This window comes from Scomber japonicus, chromosome 6 (assembly GCF_027409825.1).
Source record: "Scomber japonicus isolate fScoJap1 chromosome 6, fScoJap1.pri, whole genome shotgun sequence".
Taxonomy (NCBI): Eukaryota; Metazoa; Chordata; class Actinopteri; order Scombriformes; family Scombridae; genus Scomber; species Scomber japonicus.
This window is the reverse complement of record NC_070583.1, coordinates 37,694,325-37,719,324: the sequence shown is the minus strand read 5'-3', so window position 1 is coordinate 37,719,324 and position 25,000 is coordinate 37,694,325. Positions and strand designations below refer to the sequence as shown.

The 25,000-nt window shown below is 42.6% G+C and overlaps 3 protein-coding genes and 2 non-coding genes across 5 annotated transcripts in view; 3 read left to right on the top strand and 2 right to left on the bottom strand.

The window, feature by feature from the left end:
* LOC128360956 (papilin-like) overlaps positions 1-11,395 on the bottom strand; it is a 21,711-nt gene extending 10,316 nt beyond the window's left edge. The window contains exons 1-2 of the mRNA XM_053321522.1: positions 10,909-11,395; positions 4,574-4,744 (exon numbers count right to left, since the gene is read on the bottom strand). Coding sequence (XP_053177497.1) covers positions 4,574-4,744; positions 10,909-11,332 — 595 coding nt within the window. The 5' untranslated portion in view covers positions 11,333-11,395. The remainder of the gene's footprint in view (positions 1-4,573; positions 4,745-10,908) is intronic.
* On the top strand, positions 1,436-1,526 carry trnar-ucu (transfer RNA arginine (anticodon UCU)). The gene is given in 2 exon segments: positions 1,436-1,472; positions 1,491-1,526. It is a non-coding gene; the product is annotated as a tRNA-Arg (tRNA).
* trnar-ucu (transfer RNA arginine (anticodon UCU)) lies at positions 2,831-2,921 on the top strand. The gene is given in 2 exon segments: positions 2,831-2,867; positions 2,886-2,921. It is a non-coding gene; the product is annotated as a tRNA-Arg (tRNA).
* A 2,008-nt stretch (positions 11,396-13,403) lies between the features above and the next one.
* On the bottom strand, positions 13,404-16,146 carry LOC128360047 (tripartite motif-containing protein 16-like). The gene is made up of 2 exons (XM_053320359.1): positions 14,491-16,146; positions 13,404-13,421 (listed from the first exon to the last, which is right to left on the bottom strand). The coding sequence occupies exons 1-2, from the start codon at positions 16,144-16,146 to the stop codon at positions 13,404-13,406; spliced, it is 1,674 nt and encodes a 557-aa protein (XP_053176334.1).
* Positions 16,147-18,808: 2,662 nt separating this feature from the next.
* LOC128361008 (protein phosphatase 1 regulatory subunit 14A-like) overlaps positions 18,809-25,000 on the top strand; it is a 16,807-nt gene continuing 10,615 nt past the window's right edge. Inside the window, exon 1 of the mRNA XM_053321578.1 lies at positions 18,809-19,138. Within this exon, the coding sequence (XP_053177553.1) occupies positions 18,944-19,138 (195 nt within the window). The 5' untranslated portion in view covers positions 18,809-18,943. The remainder of the gene's footprint in view (positions 19,139-25,000) is intronic.

Below are 25,000 nucleotides of genomic sequence, written 5' to 3'. Positions count from 1 at the left end.
CTCATTTCCTGGAGACTTCACCTTAATCCTGACCAAACCCAAACCACAATCTAACCTTAAACCAACTTTTACTCCAAACTGTATAAATTTACGTTATGAGGACTTGTTTGTTTCGGACAGGCGTAGGTCCCCACAATGCCAGTAAAACAAGTTCACACACACACACACACACACACACACACCACTTCAGAAGACATAAACCATCAACTCATTTACACTCCAGAGTTGTTTAATTTACATGAAGAGGATTTAGTTAGTTTTGTCCCCAAAAGGGAGGCGAGTCCCCAAACTGGACCTGTCTGACCTGTGTACCAACAACACACACACACACACACACACAGACACACACACACACACACACACCAATGGGTTTCTGTGACACTCCTTTAATCCGACATCTTAAAACTCTCAATGGTCCAGTTTACCCTGCTGTATAAACCTGCGTCTCCTCCCTTCCTTTTCTTTTTACTTCCTCCTTCCCTTCCTTCCTCCCTCCTTCCTTTCTGTCCTTCCTTCCTTACTCCTTTCTTTCCTTCCTTCCTTCTCTCCTTACTTCCTCCCTCTTTCTTTAATTTTTCCGTCGTTCTTCCATTCCTTCTTTACTTCTTTCCTTCCTTCCTTCCTCCCTCCTTACCATCCTCCCTCATTTCCTTCCTTCCTCCCTCCTTCCTGCCTTCCTTCCTTCCTCCCCCACCCTTACTCCTTTAGTTATTATAATTAGTCATATCAGTGATATCTGACACATTTACCTTTTTTCCTTTTCTTCCTTTCCCTTCCTTCCATCTTTTCCTTTCCTTCCCCTCCCTTCCTTCCTTCCTTCCTTCTTTTCCTTTCTCTCCCTTCCTTCCATCTTTCCCTTCTTACCTTCCTGTATTCTTTCCCCTTCCTTCCTCCCTCCCTTCCTCCCTTCCTTCCTTTCCTTTCCTTCCCCTCCCTTCCTTCCATCTTTCCCTTCTTACCTTCCTGTATTCTTTCCCCTTCCTTCCTCCCTCCCTTCCTCCCTTCCTTCCTTTCCTTTCCTTCCCCTCCCTTCCTTCCATCTTTCCCTTCTTACCTTCCTGTATTCTTTCCCCTTCCTTCCTCCCTCCCTCCCTCCCTCCCTCCCTCCCTCCCTCCCTTCCTCCCTCCCTCCCTCCCTCCCTCCCTCCCTTCCTTCCTTCCTTCCTTCCTTCCTTCCTTCCTTCCTTCCTTCCTTCCTTCCTTCCTTCCTTCCTTCCTTCCTTCCTTCCTTCCTTCCTTCCTTCCTTCTATTTATTGGTCCAGCCCTCATGAGATCAAATAGTTTTTTTAAGTGTGAATCTTTTAGCAGCATTTTTTTTAGCGTCATCATATTAACGTGTTTTCGTGTTCGTGTTCTTGGGTCGACGTCAGCGATGTTCACAGGAAACACTTTCAGGATGTTTCAGAATAAAACGCTCCAGCAGCAGCAGCACGAGGCTCTGTGGCGCAATGGATAGCGCATTGGACTTCTAGTCAAACACTGAGAGGTGATTCAAAGGTTGTGGGTTCGAGTCCCACCAGAGTCGACTTTTGAGCCCAACGGCAGACAGAACGGGATGTGAGCGGAACCTGAGCTCAGCCAATCAGAGTGAGCGTTACTACGATGACATCATCAGTGTGTCAGGAAATAACATCCAGTCTATAAAGAGTTAATAACTGGTTTATAATGAGTATAAATAATATAATAAAACAGCTGCTATAATAATAATAATAAATACTGCTTATAACTTCATTATTGGTCACTTTATTTTATTATTATTTCTTTATTATATTTTATTAATCTTTTATTACCTTTTATTTTATTTGGGTTTTTATTAATTTTTACATTTTTTATTCTACCTCTGTTGTTTCTTCACTTCCTGTTTTTATTGTATTTAGTTTGTTTTTTACTATATACGTTTTTAAAAAATGCTGTAAAAATAAATTCTGACTGATTATTTGATTGATTAACAATGTATTAGTTGTTTAAATACTGTTGACTAATTATAACAAAGTAAAAAAAAAAACAAGAGAAGAATCTGAGCCGATCAGACTTATTGATTAATTTGGTCTAAATATACAAAAAACCCTAAATTTAGACTTTTAATAATAAACAAAACCAACTAATATGTAAATAAATGGTTTAATTGATTCTATTGTCACATTTTTAAAGCTTTTGTTAAAGTTATTCTTTCTATGTTTTTCTGTGACAACAAGATAAATATAGAAGTTAAATATAAATAAAAACACTGAGATGTATGTCATTATTATTTTCCACAGTGATTTTTGTTTATTGTATATTTTCTTTTCTTTTATTTATAATTTTATTTTCTTTTATTTTATTTATATTTTAATTTTTATTTATATTTTATTTTATTTTATATTTTATTTTTATTTTATTTATATTTAATTTTATTTATATTTAATTTTATTTATATTTAATTTTAATTTTATTTATATTTCATTTCATTTTATTTATATTTTATTTTATTTTTATTTTATTTTTATTTTATTTATATTTATATTTATATTTATATTTATATTTATATTTTATTTTATTTATATTTAATTTTAATTTTAATTTTAATTTTAATTTAATTTTATTTATATTATATTTTATTGCTCTCAGCGTTAGGCGGCTGCTGTCGTGTCCGTTTCTGTTTCCTGTTGAACATCGCAGCGTTTTAAAGTCGGATCAAATGACACATTCAGCCGTTAACAGCTGTGTGGAAAGAAAACTTGACCTCTGACCTTTAAGCCCTCTCCAACCCCTCCCGTCCCCCTCCCCGCCCTCCAACCCCTCCCGTCCCTGCAGGGCTGAAACTGAACCCGACACCCTGCAGCAGCATGAGGCTCTGTGGCGCAATGGATAGCGCATTGGACTTCTAGTCAAACACTGAGAGGTGATTCAAAGGTTGTGGGTTCGAGTCCCACCAGAGTCGACTTTTGAAATAAAAAAAAAAAGAAAACAAAAACCAAACTGAACTCCTGAGGCCTGTACTATGAAGCTGGATTAACCTATCCAGGATCTCTCTCCGTTACCTGGGTTGATTTACCCAGACATTCACAATCCTGATAAGCGGTACTACGAAGCTGGTTATCAACTCGGTAAATCAACCCAGGGTTTTCCAATCTGGATCTCTGCTCGCTCACATAAAGGGGAGGAGTCTGCAGCGTCTGACCAATCACAAACATGGAGAAACTCTGCAGAGCTACTTTACCATGGAGGAGCAGACAATTATTCTTCATAAATATGAAGAATTCAAACATCATCCAGGCCAAAAGCAACACTGATGCAGCAAAAGCCAGGAAGGAATGCTGGCAGGAAGTTATCGACTCTGTTAATGTGTAAATTCATGAGATCATAAAATATTAATTTATCAGACAATATAAACGGACAGCACTCTGATCACACAATGCCACTTTCACGGCACAGACGTTTGGGGCAGAGCGCTTCCTCAGTGCCCTTCCTTTCATAAGAGACATTAAGTTAGTTTAATATTCAACATTCAAAATACAAACCTATTATGCGCTTCAACCATTTGAGTGAATGATGTCAAACCAACTGTATAACATACAGAATAATATCCCTCATGTGTCTCAAGGATTGTTTTACAAATATATCTTCTCGTCAATTAAAAGTTTGCATCTATCCCTAAAAACTGGTGATTTACCCCGGAGCAAGTTAGCCGTTCAGCATAAGTTACCATGGCGATTTACCCCGGAGCAAGTTAGCCGTTCAGCATAAGTTACCATGGCGATTTACCCCGGAGCAGGTTAGCCGTTCAGGATCAGTTACCATGGTGATTTACCCCGGAGCAGGTTAGCCGTTCGGCATTAAGTTACCATGGTGATTTACCCCGGAGCAGGTTAGCCGTTCAGAATCAGTTACCATGGTGATTTACCCCGGAGCAGGTTAGCCGTTCAGCATTAAGTTACCATGGTGATTTACCCCGGAGCAGGTTAGCCGTTCAGAATCAGTTACCATGGTGATTTACCCCGGAGCAGGTTAGCCGTTCAGCATCAGTTACCATGGTGATTTACCCCGGAGCAGGTTAGCCGTTCGGTATTAAGTTACCATGGTGATTTACCCCGGAGCAGGTTAGCCGTTCGGCATTAAGTTACCATGGCGATTTACCCCGGAGCAGGTTAGCCGTTCAGCATCAGTTACCATGGCGATTTACCCCGGAGCAGGTTAGCCGTTCGGCATTAAGTTACCATGGTGATTTACCCCGGAGCAGGTTAGCCGTTCAGCATCAGTTACCATGGTGATTTACTCCGGAGCAGGTTAGCCGTTCAGCATCAGTTACCATGGTGATTTACTCCGGAGCAGGTTAGCCGTTCAGCATCAGTTACCATGGCGATTTACCCCGGAGCAGGTTAGCCGTTCAGCATCAGTTACCATGGTGATTTACCCCGGTAAGAAGTGAACCCAGAGTTAACCCTTAAGTTACCCCGATAAGAGAAAACCCAGCTTCGTAGTACAGGCCTCCGGAAGGAAAGTTCCAGCTCTACAGAAACATTTCCCATTCAACTGAAGTGTGTGTGTGTGTGTGTGTGTGTTTAAAGCGCTGTTGCCGTTGCCGTTGGTTACCTGTGACTCCACTGCAGGCCGCCTCACACTCCTCCTGAGTGTCGAAGTTGTTGCCGTTGGCGTTGCAGCCGCCGTACACGAACCTGCGGCAGCTCTGATTGGTCACGTCGTAGTAGAACTTGGAGAAGGAGGCGCGGCAAGGACCGACTCTCATCGGCAGGCGGCAGCGCACTGAGGAAGAGGAAGAGGAAGGAGGGAGAGGAAGAGGAGGAAGGAGAAGGAGAAGAGGAAGAAGGAGAGGGAGAAGGAGGAGAGGAAGAAGGAGAGGAAGGAGAAGAGAAAGAAGAAGGAGAGGAAGAAGGAGAGGAAGGAGAAGAGGAAGAAGAAGGAGAGGAAGAAGGAGAGGAAGGACAGGAAGGAGAGGAAGAAGAGGAGGAGGAAGAAGAGGAGGAGGAAGGAGAGGAAGAAGGAGAGGAGGAGAGGAAGGGAAAGGAAGAAGGAGAGGAGGAGAGGAAGGGGAAGGAGGAGAAGAAGAAGAAGAAGAAGAAGAAGAAGAAGAAGAAGAAGAAGAAGAAGAAGAAGAAGAAGAAGAAGAAGAAGAAGAAGAAGAAGAAGAAGAAGAAGAAGAAGAAGAAGAAGAAGAAGGAGGAGGTCAAGGACAAGAGGAAAGAGAAGAAGAAGGGTAAGAAGGAGAGGAGGAAGAGGAGGAAGAAGGAGATGTTAATGATGGTCGTTAACATCAGTGAACTGGTTCCAGTTTAAAGTTTCACAGAAACTTTGATGGACTGAAACTCAAACTTGTTTCTGTGAGTTAAGCTTTTAAATTCTGTAAAACATGATGATAAATATAAACTTATGATTTAAAACTAAAACACACAAGAAATAAAATACACAAAATAATAAAACTAAATATATAAAGTGATATTAGACTAGTGTGTTAATATGGAGGTGATTAATGTGCTAGAAAGTTTTAAAAATTGAGCCCCTCCTTCTTTCCTCGTCCGTCCTTCCTTCCTTCCTTTCCTTCCTCCCTCCTTCCTTCTTTCCTCGTCCTTCCTTCCCTTCCTCCCTCCCTTCCCTCCATCATTTCCTTCTTTCCTTACTTCTTTATCCCTTCCTTCCTTCCCTCCCTCCTCCCTTCTTCCGTCCCTTCCTTCCTCCCTCCTTTCCTTACTTCTTCATCCCTTCCTTCCTTCCCTCCCTCCTCTCCTTCCTCCCTCCTTTCCTTACTTCTTCATCCCTTCCTTCCGTCCTTTCCTTTATCCCTCCTTTCCTTACTTCTTCATCCCTTCCTTCCGTCCTTTCCTTTATCCCTCCTTTCCTTACTTCTTCATCCCTTCCTCCCTCCTTTCCTTACTTCTTCATCCCTTCCTTCCGTCCTTTCCTTCCTCCCTCCTTTCCTTACTTCTTCATCCCTTCCTTCCCTCCCGCCTTCCTTCCTTCCCTCCTCCCTCCCTCCCTCCTTTCTTTACTTCTTCCTGGTAAACATACACATCATGACCAGACGCAAAAAAAAAGTCTCTTGGGCCCAAACCCTAACCCCAACAGGAAGTCGGCCATTTTCAAATTTGCCGGCATGTTTGCGATTTCCACGCATCGTATTTTAACAAACGTCTCATAGAGATTTTATCCGACTGACTTCAAATTCACTCAGAAACATCTTCAGAAATTGCAGATTTAAAGTGATCAAAATCTTTTTCCTACGTTATACCTGGTTGCCGTGGCGATTCGGGAATTTTCTATGTTTTGCCATAAAACATGGCGCCACTACCCCCCCTTTGAAAATTAAAGAAAATTGAGCGCCTCCCTCCAGATTGATGTAGATTAATGAAATTTGGTACACCCATGTATCAGGTAAAGACGAACAATAAAGTCTCTTGGACCCAAAGCCTAACTCCAACAGGAAGTCGGCCATTTTGATTCGAAGTTGCAATTTTGCCACCGTTTGTTGCCATTTCAACGTCTCATACTTTAACAAACTCCTACAGATTTAATCCCATTTTAATTTTTTCTAATGTAATTATCTTTTATTTAATCATCTTAATAATAATAATTAGACAGTCTGACTTTTATACTGCAGCGGCCCTCGATCGTCACATTCTGCTGAGTAAAGCTGATTTCCTGCTTTCATTTCCCTTTTAAGTACTTTATTTTGTTTTCTTCCTCTCAGTGTGAAAGTATCTCATCCTCTGAAACATTCAACACATAAAAAAAAGGGATTTTATATCTTTGGAGACTTTAAAATCTTAATCAGAATTTATATGTTATCTTTAAAGACTTGATTTATAGAATAGTTATGTTTTAAATCCTACGATAACAAAGATCTAATATTCAAACTTATTATGTGTTTTTATTTCTCTCTGTCACACTAATCTGTTCTGGATCACTGCACATAAACACATGTTATTATATCACACACACACACACACACACACGCATTATACACACACACACACACACACACAGGCATTACACACACACACACACACACACACACACACAGAGCAGAGAGACACAGACACACACACACACACAGGCATTATACACACACACACACAGAGCAGAGAGACACAGACACACACACACAGACACACACACACACACACACACACAGACACACACACAGACACACACACACACACACACACACACACACACACACACTAGACTCTCTGAACAAACAACCGCAGAGTTCCCATGTGTGCTCAAAAGGCAAATAAAGTTCTTGATCTTGATCACACACACACTATACACACATTACACGCGCGCACACACACACACACACACACACACATTAATCCTCCTGTTCTCCTTCACATTCATCATAATAACTTATTGTGCGTCATCCCTTTGTTGGGTTTTTTTTTTCCTTTGTTGTGTTTTTTTTTCACTAGAAGAAACAAACTGTCCTTCATGTTTTCCTTTTCTCAGCTTCCAGGAAGCGGTTCGACCGGTCCGACCGGTCCGAGCAGCAGCTGAAATATGTGAGAACATCTGAGGTGTGACTCGGCTCGTTCCTGAGCAGCTGAGACGAGGAAACAAACCCAACTCACAAAATCGTTAGAGCTCTTAGCTTATGCTGCTATAGGCTTAGACTGCCGGGGGACGGAGGGTCGGAGAGTCGGAGGGTCGGAGGGTCAGAGGGTCGGAGAGTCAGAGTGGGAGGATCAGAGGGTGGGAGAGTCGGAGGGTGGGAGGGTCGGAGAGTCGGAGAGTCAGAGGGTCGGAGGGTCAGAGAGTCAGAGAGTCGGAGGGTCGGAGAGTCAGAGGGTCAGAGAGTCGGAGGGTCAGAGTGTCAGAGAGTCTGAGAGTCAGAGAGTCGGAGAGTCAGAGTGGGAGGATCAGAGGGTGGGAGGGTCGGAGAGTCGGAGAGTCAGAGGGTCGGAGGGTCAGAGAGTCAGAGAGTCAGAGAGTCAGAGAGTCAGAGAGTCGGAGGGTCAGAGGGTCAGAGGGTCGGCGAGTCAGAGTGGGAGGGTCAGAGGGTCGGAGAGTCAGAGAATCAGAGAATCAGAGAATCAGAGAGTCGGAGAGTCGGAGAGTCGGAGGGTCAGAGGGTCGGAGGGTCAGAGGGTCAGAGGGTCGGCGAGTCGGAGGGTCAGAGGGTCGGCGAGTCAGAGTGGGAGGGTCAGAGGGTCGGAGAGTGGGAGGGTCGGAGGGTCAGAGGGTCAGAGGGTCAGAGGGTCAGAGGGTCAGAGGGTCAGAGGGTCGGCGAGTCGGAGGGTCAGAGGGTCGGCGAGTCAGAGTGGGAGGGTCAGAGGGTCGGAGAGTGGGAGGGTCGGAGGGTCGGAGAGTCGGAGAGTCAGAGAGTCAGAGAGTCAGAGAGTCAGAGAGTCAGAGAGTCAGAGAGTCAGAGAATCAGAGAATCAGAGAGTCGGAGGGTCAGAGAGTCGGAGGGTGGGAGAGTCAGAGGGTCGGAGGGTGGGAGAGTGGGAGGGTGGGTGGGTGGGAGACTCGGAGGGTGGGAGAGTCGGAGGGTCGGAGAGTCGGAGGGTGGGAGAGTCAGAGAGTCGGAGGGTCGGAGGGTCAGAGAGTCGAAGGGTCGGCGAGTCAGAGAGTCGAAGGGTCGGCGAGTCAGAGTGGGAGGGTCAGAGAGTGGGAGAGTGGGAGGGTCGGAGAGTGGGAGGGTCGGAGGGTGGGAGAGTCGGAGGGTCGGAGGGTCAGAGAGTCGGAGAGTGGGAGGGTCGAAGTCGGAGGGTCAGAAGATGGGTGGGTGGGAGAGTCTGAGGGACGGAGAGTCGGAGGGTCGGAGAGTCAGAGAGTCGGAGAGTGGGAGAGTGGGAGGGTCGGAGGGTCGGAGGGTCGGAGGGTGGGAGAGTCACAGGGTCGGAGGGTCGGAGAGTCGGAGAGTGGGAGGGTCGAAGTCGGAGGGTCAGAGGATGGGTGGGTGGGAGAGTCTGAGGGACGGAGAGTCGGAGGGTCGGAGAGTCAGAGAGTCGGAGAGTCTGAGGGACGGAGAGTCGGAGGGTCGGAGAGTCAGAGAGTCGGAGAGTCGGAGGGTCGGAGGGTCGGACGGTCGGAGAGTCGGAGGGTCGGAGGGTCGGAGGGTCGGAGGGTCGGAGGGTCGGTGAGTCGGAGAGTGCGAGAGTCGGAGGGTCAGAGAGTGGAAGAGTCGGCGGGTCGGAGAGTGGGAGAGTCGGAGAGTCAGACCTCCGTCATCTTGGTGATATTCGCGAATAACACAGCTGACATCTTTATAAATCATTGTGTTGAAGCTTTAAATCATCAATGATTATTGATTAATAGTTCATCATTATTATAAAGTTAATGATAGATGGTTCAGCTGTAGAATAAAATGTGACATAAAAACCTGAAAACTGAGGAATAAATGTGTTTTAATATTTAAATGATGTGTTTCAGGTGTTTTAATATTTAAATGATGACGTGTTACTCATGAGGAAGCAGAGCGAGGTCGTCCACATTCCTCCTTCACACTGAATCACTCGGCTTATCGTCAGTGACGCTCGGATAAATAAGTGTGTGTTTTTCCTTCTGCACTGTTTGTTTCACTGATTCCTCTGAACACACACACACACACACACACACACACACAGATACAGAGACACACACACATATATATTTACACACAGACACACACACACACAGTCTTTTATTACCATTATATCTAAAACTAGTCAATTCCTTCAAAATAAACCCAAACTAAATTAGTTAATTCCTTCAAAATAAAACCAATTAAAACTGCTGCTTTCATTCATAACCACGTCTGTATTATATTTATTTATTTATTCATTAGGTGTTTTTATATTTTCTCTTTTTGTCCTTTAGTGTATTTCCTGTGTCATGTTTTTACAGATTACGTCGTTTTATTGTCTCATCACAATAAAAAAGGCGTTTTACTCTGAATTCCTCTCTGACAGGAACAATCTGTAATTTCTTTGGTCTGATCAGCTGATAACAGGACGAGCTTCAATCAATCACCAGTTACTCAACACACACACACACATCTCAACATTCCCACTTTTCTTCAGCTCCTCTAACGCCTCACACTTCCTGTTATCTGAATATTTTTGTCGAGATGAACTTTTGTCATGTTTTCTGACGTCTGACTCTCATCTGACTAAAGAGATTAATCTACAATATGATAAAATAAAAAGATTATTTCTGCACTGAAATCCTTCAAACTGAGAGATTACACGCGGGATGACGTCAGTCCAAAGATGATTTTACTGTTTATCTTAAACTTTTTAGTTTTCTGACGTCACAGTTTAACCACAAGACTGATTAAAAACTTTTATTTTGACTTGATTTCTTTCCGGTGTTTAAAAGTTGTTTTAAGACTCTTTTTAAAAAAAAAGACAAAAACCGTCTAAATCAATCTGATCAATAATCAATCGGACCAACAGAGCCACATATTGATTGATCAGCTGATTGATTATTGGTTGTTTAAGTTATATTTATTTTAAGCCCAACAGTCCCAGTTTTCTTTAACTCCTCTTTTGTGAGAGGATATCGATCAATATCACAGAATGACGTCATTTAATTGATTATTTCATTGTGTAAGTTAAATTTGAGTTTTCTGACGTCACAATTTAAGACTCAAAACATGTGATTTTATATTTTTTATAATTAAACTTTTATATTTTGACTTCTTCTGGTGTTTAAAGTTGTTTTCAGACTCTTTAAAAAAAGACAAAACTTATAAATCAATCGATAATCAATCGGACCAGCAGAGATACATATCGATTAATTCTGTTTCGTTTTAAGACTTAAAATTCCCAGTTTTCTTTTTAGTTCCTCTTTTATTTTTTTGACTTGATTTCTTCCGGTGTTTCAAGTTGTTTTAGGACAAACTTCTAATCAACCTGATCGATAATCAATGGGAGCAGCAGAGACACATATTGATTGATTGATTGATTGAATGATTGATTGGTTGTTACCGTGGTCGGTGTGGTTGCTCCGGTTCTCCCCCAGCAGCGGCTCTATGTGCGGACTCTCCCCGGCCTGCGGTGCTTCTTTGCGGGTCTCACTCTCTTGCTTCTTGCGGTAAACTTTGAACTGCGTGTCGGGCCGCAGCACGCACGCGTCCCGGTGCTTCCCGCAGCTCACCAGCGTGCACTGCGGGGTTCCGTCCATGGGGAAGCCGACCAGAGCCAGGTCACAGGCCGGCTCAGCGCAGCAGGAGGCCCGGCAGCTCTCCGGGTCAGACACCGTGTTGCTGCCGGTCAGCTCGACAGCTCCGGCGCTCAGCGAGGCCGGGTCCAAACTCTGGCCGGGCTCGGTGCTCCGGTCCCAGCTGCAGTCCTGAGCCACACCGGGACACAGCAGCACACACACCGACAGCACAAACACGCACAGCCGCATCTCTCTACCAACTAACTTCACACTGAAACTGAAACTTATTGAAGTAAAATTAAACTTTTTTTTTTTTTGTTAGTTTTTAACGTCGTTGTCGTTCCTCCGCAGCAGCAGCTCTGAGTCACTTCCTCATCTGGAGGCTTTTTGTTGTCGCAGATACATTTACCTGAGCGACAGGTGAGGTCACTCTGGCCCCGCCCACACATGTCACGTCACAGGCACGCCGCGCTCACACATGCACGCGCACATTAGTCAGCTTGATAAGATACGTTCATAAAAATAATAATTAAAGCTGCAAGCAGCGGTGAACGGGCCCTCGCGCCCCCATGCATGTTGGTTTATAGATACAATACGGCTTCATGCTGGTCAGTGCTCGGGCCCTAATAATAATAATAATAATAATAATAACTTTAATTCTATAAACCTTTTCTGCAGTGTTTTACGTTTAAAGCAATAAAACGAGAGCAAACAAGTACAGCAAGTTAAAATGGGTTAAACATCAAATGATAAATAATAATTAAAAACGTTAAAACATGAGAAGAGATAAAAGTTCAACATGTTTATACAACAACAAAATTAAAAATATATTAATAATAATATAATATAATTAATTCATTATAATTTCTGCAGTGTTTTACGTTTAAAGCAATGAAACGAGTACAACAAGTTAAAATAATCAGCATGATCAAAATATTAAATAATAAATAATAAATAAAAACATTGAAACATGAGAAGAGATAAAAGTTCAACATGTTTATACAACAATAAAATTAAAAAGTAAAAAAAAAATAAGCTGAGATGAGATATTCCTTTATTATTATTATTATTATTATTATTATTAGTCCCATAAAGAGTGGAAAATATAGAATATAAGAGCAGCAATAAGAAAGACTAAAGGACAATAATTATAATAAATACAGAAACAATAATAGTAGAAATATGTAATAAAAATAATTGTGACATAATTTACATAATTTACCAGAGGTGATAAAACATTTCAGCTTTTAATCTGAATAATTAAACCTCATGTGTGTGTGAGTTTAACAAGTGATGAAGTAGTTTTAGTTCGGGTTTTATTTTGAAGGAATTGACTCGTTTTAGTTAGTTTTGCATTGTTCATTGTAGCTTTTTATTAGTTTTTAATTATTTTTATTTTATTTCAGTGAACTAAGTTTTATTTTTAGTGAACTATAATAACTCTAAACTCTGCTTTTAATTTGACGGGTTGTGACTTTGTTGTTATTATTCATTTGTTTAGTTTATTGTCTTTAATGTTAAGTTGTGATTTTATAACACAAAACCCATGTTACTGATCAACAATCTAAATAAAAGAGTTAAACTTTATTAATCATATTTATTTATATTATTACATATTTATATCTAATTTAATGTTTGGATTCACTGAACATGAAAAGTGTATTTAATTCATTTTCAAACTATTTTCATCAAATTTCTGATTTATTCACAAACTCTTCAATCTTTAAACATAAAAACTGTTAAAAACTATAATTAAGTAATTTATTGAACTAATCATTTCACAGTTACTGTGGTTTTACTGACATCTGCTGGTAACTTGTTGTTCTTTAGTTTAAATAAAGTTCATCTGATTATTTCAGTTGCTTCATATTAAAGAAATTAAAATAAAACTTCCTGTTGTTTTATCAGCTGACTTTAGTTTAACTCATGTTATCAATAATCATAATCAGTTTTATTTTATCCTCCTCTTTATTTTTACTGATGTAACATTTGATAAAACATCTTCATACCTTCTGTCTTAAAGTGATCGTATAAAATATAAAACACTAAACTTACTTTCAGAATGTTTCTTTATTAAAACTTAAACTGAAAAATCTCTTTTATTTTAGTTTGTTTTTGTTGAAACATTTTTCTTAAATCTTTGGTAAAAGCCAAACTGGAAGCTTCACGTTGACCTCTTACTTAGTTTATCTGCAGCTTTCAGCCTCATCTCATGACCTTCATCATCTTCATCCTCTCCATCTGCTGATGAAGACCATGAGATGAAGCTGAAAGCTCTGAAGAGACAAAACAAAAACCTGAACTAGATGTTTTTTATGAATCATGTCTGAAACCACAGCTTTAAAAACACAGTCAAACACAAACAGCAACAAATAAGAGAAGAAACTTAAACTTTTTAGTTTTCTGACGTCACATTTTAACCACAAGACTGATTAAAAACTTTCATTTCTGACTTGATTTCCTTTCCGGTGTTTAAAAGATGTTTTCAGACTCCTTTAAAAAAAAAAGACAAAACCGTCTAAATCAAACTGATCAATGATCAATCGGACCAGCAGAGCCACATATTGATTGATTAGCTGATTGATTATTGGTTGTTTAAGTTATATTTTTAGCCCAACAGTCCCAGTTTTACTTTAACTCCTCTTTTTTTGTGAGAGGACATCAATCGATATCACAGAATGACGTCATTGCATCGATTATTTCAATGTGTAAGTTAAATTTGAGTTTAGTGACGTCACAATTCAAGACTGATTTTTTTTTAAAAACCTCAAAAACATCAGATTTGATATATTTTATACTAATTAAACTTTTATTTTTGTCTTGATTTCTTCTGGTGTTTAAAAGTTGTTTTCAGACTCCTTTAAAAAAGACAAAACCGTCTAATCAATCGGATCAATAATCAATCGGATCAATAATCCATCGGATCAATAATCAATCGGACCAGCAGAGCCACATATTATACACACACATATACATACATATATACATATATAAAGCAGAAATGAATGAGTCAAAATGTCAGTGACATCACAGCTGTGAATAAAAACATTAATAATCAAATTTCATCATCATCATCAAAGTGCTGATGTGTGAGAAATATCAGATGACATCATATAAAATAAAAAGCTCATTAGTGGAGGGATGTGATGATGTCATCGATGACCTCAGACGCCGTTCAGGTCTCAGAGGAGTCAAACAGTCACATGATCGACGTCATACTTTAGGTGGAGGACTTTAAAATCTGTTGTCATGGATACGTTTAGATTTAATTCATCTGAACTGAGTGAAGAAATATTTTAAACACTGATGATGTAAAACTTTCTCATCTTGATATTTGAGTATTACAGTAAAAGTACTGTTTACAACATCTGACACATGAAGTCTGAAATGACTTCTGTCTATTTCACTTTACACAACTCAGCTGTGGAAAGAACACCAACCCAAAGTCCAGCATAGAGAGGCTGAGTGAATGTGGTCTGGACTCTGTGGAGGAGAGTCATGGTTTCAGAGACGCTGTAGAAGGACAGAATACCTGCTCTGTGATCCAGGTACACTCCGACTCTGGAGGAATCAGGACCTGAGACGGGAGTTTTAATGTTGTTGAAGTAAAATCTATAACTGTTAGTGTCACACCATAAAGACCAAGATTTGTCATTATATCCAAATACAGATTCACGTCCTGCTCTGCTGATATTCTTGTATGCGACTGCTACAATAACTTCTCCTCTCCCTCTCCACTCCACCTCCCAGTAACAACGTCCAGTCAGACTCTCTCTACTCAGGACCTGAGGATAATCAGTGAATCTGTCTGTGTGACTAGAATAAGACTGTTGTTGTTCTGTAAATTCTACTTTTCTGTTCCCCTCAGATAATAACAGCTTTGTGTTTACTGTGTTTGGATCCAGAGTGATTTCACGTGTATATTTTAAGAACCCAGCTCTGGTCTTGGGTTCTGGTTGTGGCAGTAAAACGTCCACATAAGTTACTGCCGCTGAGATGTTTGTCCATTTGTCCCTCAGGATGTCTTGTAGTTTATCTCTGAGCTCTGACACAGCTGCTGTCACATCCTCAAAGTATCTGAGAGGACGGATATTGATGCTGGATGAGTCTGTAGGTTCACTGAGTTGTGACACTGAGGGGTAGTTGTGTAGAAACTGGTTGTGATCCTCTGTGTGTGAGAGCTGCTTCAGTTCAGCGTCTTTCCTCTTCAGCTCAGTGATCTCCTGCTGCAGCTTCTCCTGAAGCTCTTTGACTCCACTCACTTCAGTTTCCTGCTGGGATCTGATCTGCTGCTTCACATCAGAGCTTCTTTTCTGGAGGAGACGGATCAGCTGAGTGAAGATCTTCTCACTGTCCTCCACTGCTTTATCAGCAGAGCGACTGACGGCCTCCACCTCCTGTTGAAGCAGCTTCACATCTTTCTCTCTGTCCTGGATTCTCTGCTGGATGTTTAGTCGACTCACCTCGAGCTCTCTCTGCCTCTCAGTCCTTTCTGCTGCAGCTGGGACTGTGTCGTGGCCTTTATGATCCTCCATAGTGCACAGATAACAGATACACTTCTTATCTGTACGGCAGAATATCTTCATCACCTCATCATGACGAGAGCAGATGTTCTCCTGGAGCTTCTTGGAGGGCTCCACCAGTTTGTGTTTTTTAAATGTAGGTGATTCATAGTGAGACTGGAGGTGATTCTCACAGTAAGAGGCCAGACACACCAGACAGGACTTGAAGGCTTTCAGCTTCCTCCCAGTGCAGAAATCACAGGCCACATCTTCAGGTCCAGCATAGCAGTGATCAGCAGGAGCAGCTTGGAGTCCAGTCTTCTTCAGCTGCTCCACTAAAGCTGCTAACATGGTGTTTTTCTTCAGGACAGGCCTCGGTGTGAAGGCCTCTCTGCACTGAGGGCAGCTGTAGATCTTCATCTGATCCTCTCCATCCCAGAATCCTTTAATACAGCTCATACAGTAGTTGTGTCCACAGGGAATAGTCACCGGATCCTTCAGTAGATCCAGACAGATCGAACAGGAGAAGGATTCTTGGTCCAGCTGATCTCTCTGCGCCATTTCAGCTCTCAGAGGCAACGACTGACTGAGCTTCACCTCCTGATAAGTTTAATAAGTCTGAACTTTGATCTGATCATGTGACTCAGTCATAAATGCAGCCTGACAGCTCTGTGCTGCGTCACATGTTGGTTACACCCATCTACAAACTGTAGATCTGAAGGGAGAGAACAAGGAACTCTGATCCCAGAGTGGAGCTTGTTGTGTTTAAAGAACAGGGACGGTTATCAGGACGAGGAGCCGCACTGTGGATTCAAACTGTGTTTCCTCATTTACAGTAAAGTCTCAGTTAAAAGCTGCTCAACATTTAACTTTACTGCTATGTACAAATACTCCATTACAAGTAAAAGTACTGCAGTATTATAGTGATGTAGTATGCAGTATTACAGTAAAAGTACTGCAGTATTATAGTGATGTAGTATGCAGTATTACAGTAAAAGTACTGCAGTATTATAGTGATGTAGTATGCAGTATTACAGTAAAAGTACTGCAGTATTATAGTGATGTAGTATGCAGTATTACAGTAAAAGTACTGCAGTATTATAGTGATGTAGTATGCAGTATTACAGTAAAAGTAGTGATATATTATTATATATGACATCATTAGATTATTAATAGTGAAGCATCAGTGTTAGAGCAGCATGTTACTATTGTAGCTGCTGGAGGTGGAGCTAGTTTATACTACTTTATATACGGTTAGCTAGTTTATACTACTTTATATACAGTTAGCTAGTTTACACTACTTTATATACAGTTAGCTAGTTTACACTACTTTATATACAGTTAGCTACAGTTAGCTAGTTTATACTACTTTATAGTTAGCTAGTTTAGTCCAGTGGTTCCCAACCTAGGGGTCGGGCCCCTCCAAAGGGTCAGCAGATAAATGTGAGGGCTGCTGAGATGATTAATGGGAAAGAAGAAAAAACAAAGTTCTGATACACAAATGTGTTTTCAGTTTTTGGACTTTTTCTCTAATCTTTGATTTTTGCTGAAATATTGGATCATTTGAACATTTATTGAAATGAAAGCATGTGAGAAGTTTAGAGGGAAGAATCAGTATTTGGTGGAGCTGTTAACAACTCATAGACATCTGAATCTCGTTATTTTCCATCAAACATTTCATCGTCAGTCTCTCCTCATGTGATGCTTCCTGCTGTCCACCAGATGGCGCTGCTGCTCCTTCAGTCTCTGTCAGGTTTCTACCAGCTGCCGTGAATCAGAGGTGCACTAGGACCCGGTAACATCCTCTCATGATGCATTCAATGTCTCCTCGTAAACTACATTAGTTTCGCTGCTTTGAAGAACTTTTTTGCAGAAAAGAGAAACTCAGACCTGAAACAGAAAAAACAACAGACACAGAGCTGAAAGTCATAGACTGAAAGAGTATAAATATATATTCATAAAAAAGAACATGTCAGCAGTTTGGGACAGCTGATCTCAAATATTTATATTTATATTTATCTCTTCCTCTAAGAAATGCTAATAAATGGCCCCGCTGTCTATGGATCAAACCTGAGGGTCATGTTATTAAAATCGAACATGAAGCAAGGGTTTATTATATATTCATTCATCAAAATATGTTATATTATGATCAAAACAGAGTCAATATTTTATGATCCCACTTTGGAAAATGTGCTTTGAAATGTTGAACAGCTGGTTTTACTGGGACATTCATATATATGTGCAATTAAACACATTAAATATACAATACCAAACGTTATTCAGAGGTCTTTTCACTGTAGACAGATTATAATATTTATTACAATAACACATAATATCATAAAGTACTATACTAGTTATATAAAAACATTATAATTACTGAAATGATCAAACATGAACAATTCACTTTCTTATAAGAACTAATGTGATTTACATCTTTCAGCCTCGTGATGATTCATGTACACAATCTGAGACAGTTTTATATTTAACATTTCTCTTTTGGAGATCTCAGAATGATGATAAATAAATTACTGAAGTTTAAAACGTTACTCTGAGTCACTTTCATATTTTTTCCTTTTTTAAAATATAACATTTTCATCATGACAAACAATATTACTTTAAATTATGCGCTTTTTTTGCAATTAAAGAAATTATTACAAAACAACAAAAACACATAATTTACTGTTTACTGTTTATTTGAATCAGTGGTTTCCTTGGCAACAGCTTTTAGTTTTCCTGTGATCCATATTAGAATAAAACATATAATTAGTTTAATTTAGCTTTCATTACATTCAACTATATTATTACATCAATACTACACACATAACACATAATTATAAACATTTAAATCTTTAATAGTTAAAATAAATAACTTTAAACTTCTTCATCTTCCTTCTAAATATCACCTCTTATTTTCCTCTTTTTCCATTTTAATATTCAGTCTGTAAAAATTATTTATCCCACAGTTTCATCACGTGACTGACCGATCCCTGTGTTTCACCAGTCTCAATAGTCCCGACAGCACGTGAACGCAGCACCGGCAGCGCGTGGCCCCCGCCCTGCTGCGTCTGTCAGTGTGCACGAGCCACAGAGACTCACCGGTTCACTGTTACCGGACTGTGTTTGTGTCATTGTGTCCCAGCTGCTGCAGGACTCACTTAGTTCAAATACTCACAATCAAACAGGCGCGAGACCAATAGGCACGAGACCATTCAGGCACGAGACCATTCAGGCTTTAATGATCAGATTCTTATTTCTAGTATTTTATTAGTATTTTCTCTTTTTGACTGAAACTGTTACAGATTTCTTTTATTTTATTATTTCTGGTCTATACATTAAGAGAGGTGATTGTCCCGGTGTGATGGCCGCTAACCGGGTGGGCCGGCGGGTGAACCGGGTGTGCAGCAGCCAGTCACCGAGCCGGGCCGGCGGCGGCGGGCGCGAGCCCCGCAGGAACGCACGAGTCACCGTGAAGTACAACCGCAAAGAGCTGCAGAGGAGACTCGATGTGGAGAAATGGATAGACAGCGGGCTGGATGAGCTGTACCGGGGCAGGGTGAGTACTGCAGTACTACTACAAGTACTACTACTATAAATACTACTTACTGTAAATATACTGTAAATACTACTGTTAATACTACTATAAATACTACTATAAGTACTACTACTGTAAATACTACTACAAGTACTACTACTGTTAATACTACTACTGCAAATACTACTGTTACTACTACTGTTACTACTACTGCAAATACTACTACTACTACAAGTACTACTACTGTTAATACTACTACTGCAGTACTACTACTACAATGCTACTGCTGCAAATACTACTACTACTACAAGTACTACTACTGTTAATACTACTACTGCAGTACTACTACTACAATGCTACTGCTGCAAATACTACTGCAAATACTACTACTGTTAATACTACTACTGTAAATACTACTGTTAATACTACTACTACAAATACTACTACTGTTAATACTACTGCTATAAGTACTACTACTGCAAATACTACTACTGTTAATACTACTACTATAAGTACTACTACTGTTAGTACTACCACTGTTACTACTACTACTACAAATACTACTACTGTTAATACTACCAAAAGTACTACTACTGCAAATACTACTACTATACTACTACTACAAATACTACTAGTGTTAATACTGATACTGCAGTACTACTACTACAAATACAAATACTACTTCTGCAAATACTACTACTGAAGTACAACTAAAATACTACTGAAGTACTACTGTAAATAATACTACTGTTAATACTAATGCAGTACTACTGTTAATACGACTGTAAATACTGCTAAAGTACTATTGTAAATACTATAGTAAATACCACAGAAAGTACTACAGAGCGTACTGCTTCATTCTTTCATGTGAAGATTTTCACTGAACTGAAATTAAAACTTAAAACTTAAACTTCTCTGGACTGATGTGTAGCTGAACTCTTCATCAGATGTTGTGATGAAGTGATGATGATGATGATGGTCACACTGAGCCTGACCGCGTCCTGATACTCAGCACACACCGACTCACATCAGACTCGTCTTCTGATCTACAAACATGAACGTTAACGAGCCTCCAAACAAACAGTCAGTCAAAACAGTGGTCCCTACACCCTAACCCCTTAGAACTCATCTTCATTCAAGGGCCACATACACACCAATCTGATCTCATGTGGACCGGACCATTAAAAAGATGGAAGGAAGAAAAGAAGGAAGGAAATAAGATGGGAAGGAAGGAAAGAGAGACAAAAGGAAAGAGAGAAGAAAGGTAGGAAGGACAGATGGAAGGAAAGACAGAAGGAAGAAACGGAGGAAAGAAGAAAGGGAGGAAGAAAGGAAAAAAGGAAGGTAGAAAGGACAGATGGAAGGAAGGACAGATGGAAGGAAGGACAGAAGGAAGGAAGGAAGGAAGGAAGGAAGGAAAAGAACACAGAAAGGAAAGTGGGCCAGATTGGACCCCTTAGTGGGCCGGTTCTGGTCCACGGACCGTATGTTTGACACGCCAGAGTTAGATGCTGGTTTGGTTTTTACTGCTAACAACACGTTTGTCTGTCTGTGACTCTTTAAATAGGAGTAAAGGAAAGAAGGGAGGAAGGGAGTAAAGGAAGGAAGGAAGGATCTGGCAGAAGGAAGAAAGGGGGATGGAGGAAGGAAGGAAGGACGGAGGAAAGAAGTAAGTAAGGAAGGAAGGTAGGAGGGAAGGAGGAAAGAAGAAAGGGAAGAAAGAGAGAAGAACAAAGAGAGGAAGGAAGGGAGAGAGGGAGGGAGGGAGGGACGGAGGGAGGAAGGAAGAAGGAAGGAAGGAAAGAAGGAAGGAAGGAAGGGAGGAAAGGAGGAAGAAAGAAGGAAGGGAGGGAGGGAGGGAGGAAGAAGGAATGAAAGGAGGGAAGAAGGACAGAGGAAAGAAAGAGAGGAGAGACTGAGGAAGGAGGGAAGGAAGGAAAGAAGGAGGGAAGAAAGGGGGGTGGAGGAAGTACAGACGAAAGGAAGGAAGGGAGGAAAGGAGAAAGAAGATGGGAAGGAAGGGAGGGAGGGAGGGAGGAAGGAAGAAGGAATGAAAGGAGTGACAGAAGGAAGGAAGGAAAGGAGGGAGGGAGGACAGAGGAAAAGAAGGAAGGAACGAAGGACGGGAGGAAAGGAGGAAGAAGGAAGGAACGAAGGACGGGAGGGAAGAAAGAGGAGAGACTGAGGAAGGAGGGAAGGAAGGAAAGAAGGAGGGAAGAAAGGGGGGGTGGAGGAAGTACAGATGAAAGGAAGGAAGGGAGGAAAGAAGACGGGAAGGAAGGGAGAGAGGGGAGGAAAGGAAAGAAGGAGGGAAGGAGGGAAGGAAGGAAGGAAGGAAGGAAGGAAAGGAGGAAGAAGGAAGGAAGGAAGGGAGAGAGGGAGGAAGAAGGAATGAAAGGAGGAAGAAGGAAGGAAGGAAGGAAGGGAGGGAGGGAGGGAGGGAGGGAGGAAGGAAGAAGGAATGAAAGGAGGGAAGGAAGGAAGGGAGAGAGGGAGGGAGGGAGAAGGAAGGAAGGAAGGAAGGAGGGAGAGAGGAAGGGAGGAAAGGAGGAAGAAGGAAGGAAGGACAGAGGAAAGAAAGAGGAGAGACTGAGGAAGGAGGGAAGGAAGGAAGGAAGGACAGAGGAAAGAAGGAAGGAAGGACAGAGGAAAGAAGGAAGGAAGGAAAGAAGGAGGGGAATACTAGAGAAGTAGTGACTCATATCTTATTATATAGATGACATCATTAGCTTATTACCGTAATACACTGACAATGTGCATCAGAATATCATACATTCATCGTGTTTCGGATGTTTGTGACGTCGTTCCTGATCACTATTTTTATTTTATGTTTTTTTATTTTAGCGTTTGTGAGTTTTAATTCTAGAAAGACGAGAAAATAAAAGCGTGAGGCATTTCAGAATAAAGGCGTCGTTCCTCAGAGCTCTGATTTAAAGGTCAGAGAGACGAGACGAGAGCTGACAGCAGAGCCAGCGCTGCAGGGTGTGTGTGTGTGTGTGTGTGTGTGTGTGTGTGTGTGTGTGTCTCTGTGTGTGTGTGTGTGCGTGTGTGTGTGTCTGTGTATGTGTGTGTGTGTCTGTGTGTGTGTGTGTGTGTGTGTGTGTGTGTGTGTGTGTGAGTGAGTCTCTGTATGTGTGTGTGTGTGTGTCTCTGGGTGTGTGTGTGTGTGTGTGTGTGTGAGTCTCTGTGTGTGTGTGTGTGTGTGTCTGTGTGTATGTATGTGTGTGTGTGTGTGTGTGTGTGTGTCTGTGTGTGTGTGTGTGTGTGTGTGTGTGTGTGTGTGTGTGTCCCTGATCGCTCTAATAAGTAGAATTAGCATCAAACCCAGAGAGACGTTATCAGTTTGATCTTTGACGACGTGAGACGTGATGAGTCAGCGTTTGTGTTCTCAGTGTGTGAATAAGGTGGAGCTCACTTTGATTCATGAGATTATGAAATGAATGAACAACTTTAAATAGCCGCCGTTAAATGTGTCACCGTAACAGAGAAACAAAGGCTGCAGGTCTTCTAACTAGGCATGGGATGATAACCGTGTTCAAGGTATACCGTGATATGAAAAAGCCACGATAACCGAAACCGCCAAATTTTCTGTCATACCATTCCTGAGGTATGAGCTGTTATTTGTCTGGTCAAAGACAGGAAGCGCTGGTCCTTCCTTTCCTTCCTCCCTTCCTTCTTTCCTTTCCTTCCTTCTTCCTCCCTTCCTCCTTTCCTCCCTTCCTTTCCTCCTTTCCTTCCTTTCCTTCCTTCCTTCCTCCCTCCCTCCCTCCCTCCTTCTTTCCTCCCTCCCTTCCTTTCCTTCCTTTTTCATCCCTTCCTTCTTTCTTCCATCCTTCCTTCCTTCCCTCCCTCCCTCCTTTCCTTCCCTCCCTCCTAACTTCCTTCCTTCCTTCCCTCCCTCCTTTCCTTCCCTCCCTCCTAACTTCCTTCCTTCCTTCCTTCCTTCCTCCTTTCCTTCCTCCCTCCCTTCTTCCTTTCCTTCCTCGCTCCCTTCCTTTCTTCTTTCCTTCCTTCCTCCCTCCCTCCTTTCCTTCCTTCCTTCCTTCCTTCCTTTCTTCTTTCCTTCCTTCCTTCCTTCCTTCCTCCCTCCCTTCCTCCCTCCCTCCTTCCTTCCCTTCCTTCCTTGACTCGAGGACAACAGGAGGACAAGCTTAATCTCTGTTTAGGAAAAGGAAGTGACTCTCACTTTGTTGTCTGGTCAAAGACAGGAAGTGCAGGTCAGAAATCCCTCAGGTGGTGCAGCTGCAGCGTCATTACAGATTCAAGTTAAATTAACATGTCTGTCTTTATTTTTCTTCCTTTTAGGAACATTTTAGAGCTGTAATCACAATACCGTCATACCATGAAACCGTGATATTTTTGCTTATGGTTATCATACCTCCAGAATCTCATACCGGCCCATGCCTACTTCTAACACTAACTCTCTCGTGCTGAAATAGTTGTTTGCTTCAGAAAATGTCAGAAAAGTCAAATCCCTGTCCGTCCGTCCTCTTCCGCTTATCCGGGGTCGGGTCGGGGGGGCAGCAGCCTAAGCAGGGAAGCCCAGACTTCCTTCTCCCCAGCCACTTTGTCCCGGGGGATCCCGAGGCGTTCCTAGGCCAGCCGAGAGACATAGTCTCTCCAGCGTGTCCGGGGTCTCCTACCGGTGGGACGGGCCCTGAACACCTCACCAGGGAGGCCTTAACAATGGAGGCACGGAACATGGCCCACTCGGACTCAATGTCCCCCGCCTCCCCCGGTACGTGGTTGAAGCTCTCCCGGAGGTGGGAGTTGAAACTCTCTCTGACAGGAGACTCTGCCAGACGTTCCCAGCAGACCCTCACAATATGTCTGGGTCTGCCAGGTCTGACCGGCACCCCCCCCCCACCATCGGGGCCAACTCACCACCAGGTGGTGATCAGTTGACAGCTCCGCCCCTCTCTTCACCCGAGTGTCCAAGACATGCGGCCGCAAGTCCGACGACACGACTACAAAGTCAATCATCGACTTGCAGCCTAGGCTTGAACACGGTGTTCGTTATGGACAATCTGTGACGAGCACAGAAGTCCAATAACTGAACACCGCTCGGGTTCAGATCGGGGGGGCCGTTCCTCCCAATCACACCCCTCCAGGTCTCACAGTAGAACGAGGGAATCCCCAGGGGGAGTGTTTTCCAGCACCCCCTCCAAGGAGTCCAAGAAGGGTGGATACTCTGAGCTGCTGTTTGGACCATAGACACAAACAACAGTCAGGATCCGCCCCCCCACCCGAAGGCGGAGGGAGGTTACCCTCTCGTCTACCGGGGTAAACTCCAACATACAGGCACCAAGCCGGGGGGCAATAAATATTGCCCTCCTGCCCGGCGCCTCTCACCAGTGGCAACTCCAGAGTGGACGAGAGTCCAATCCCTCTGGAGGAGACTGGTTCCAGACTGGTTCCAGACTGGTTCCAGACTGGTTCCAGAGCCCTTGCTGTGCGTCGAGGTGAGGCCGACTATATCTAGCCGGAACTTCTCAACCTCACGCACCAGCTCAGGCTCCTTCCCCCCCAGAGAGGTGACGTTCCACGTCCCTAGAGCTAGCTTCTGCAGCCGAGGGTCGGACCGCCAAGGTCCCCGCCTTCGGCTGCCGCCCAGCTCACACTGCACCCGACCCTTTTGGCCCCTCCCACTGGTGGTGGGTCTGTGGGAGCGGGGTCCCATGTCCCTTGTCCGGGCTGTGCCCGGCCGGGCCCCATGGGCGAAGGCCCGACCACCAGGCTCTCGCCCCCGAGCCCCGAGACCCGCGTCCGGGCGAGGGACACTTTTTGTACTCATCATTAGGGCGCACCTCATTAGGGTCTTCTGAGCTACCCTTTGTCTGGCCCCTCCCCCCGGCCATGGGAGACCCTACCAGAGACCCCCAC

What these genes read in the sequence shown, in the direction of transcription:
- LOC128360047 (XM_053320359.1), bottom strand. Translation starts at nt 16,146, where the DNA reads ATGGCGCAGAGAGATCAGCTGGACCAAGAATCCTTCTCCTGTTCGATC.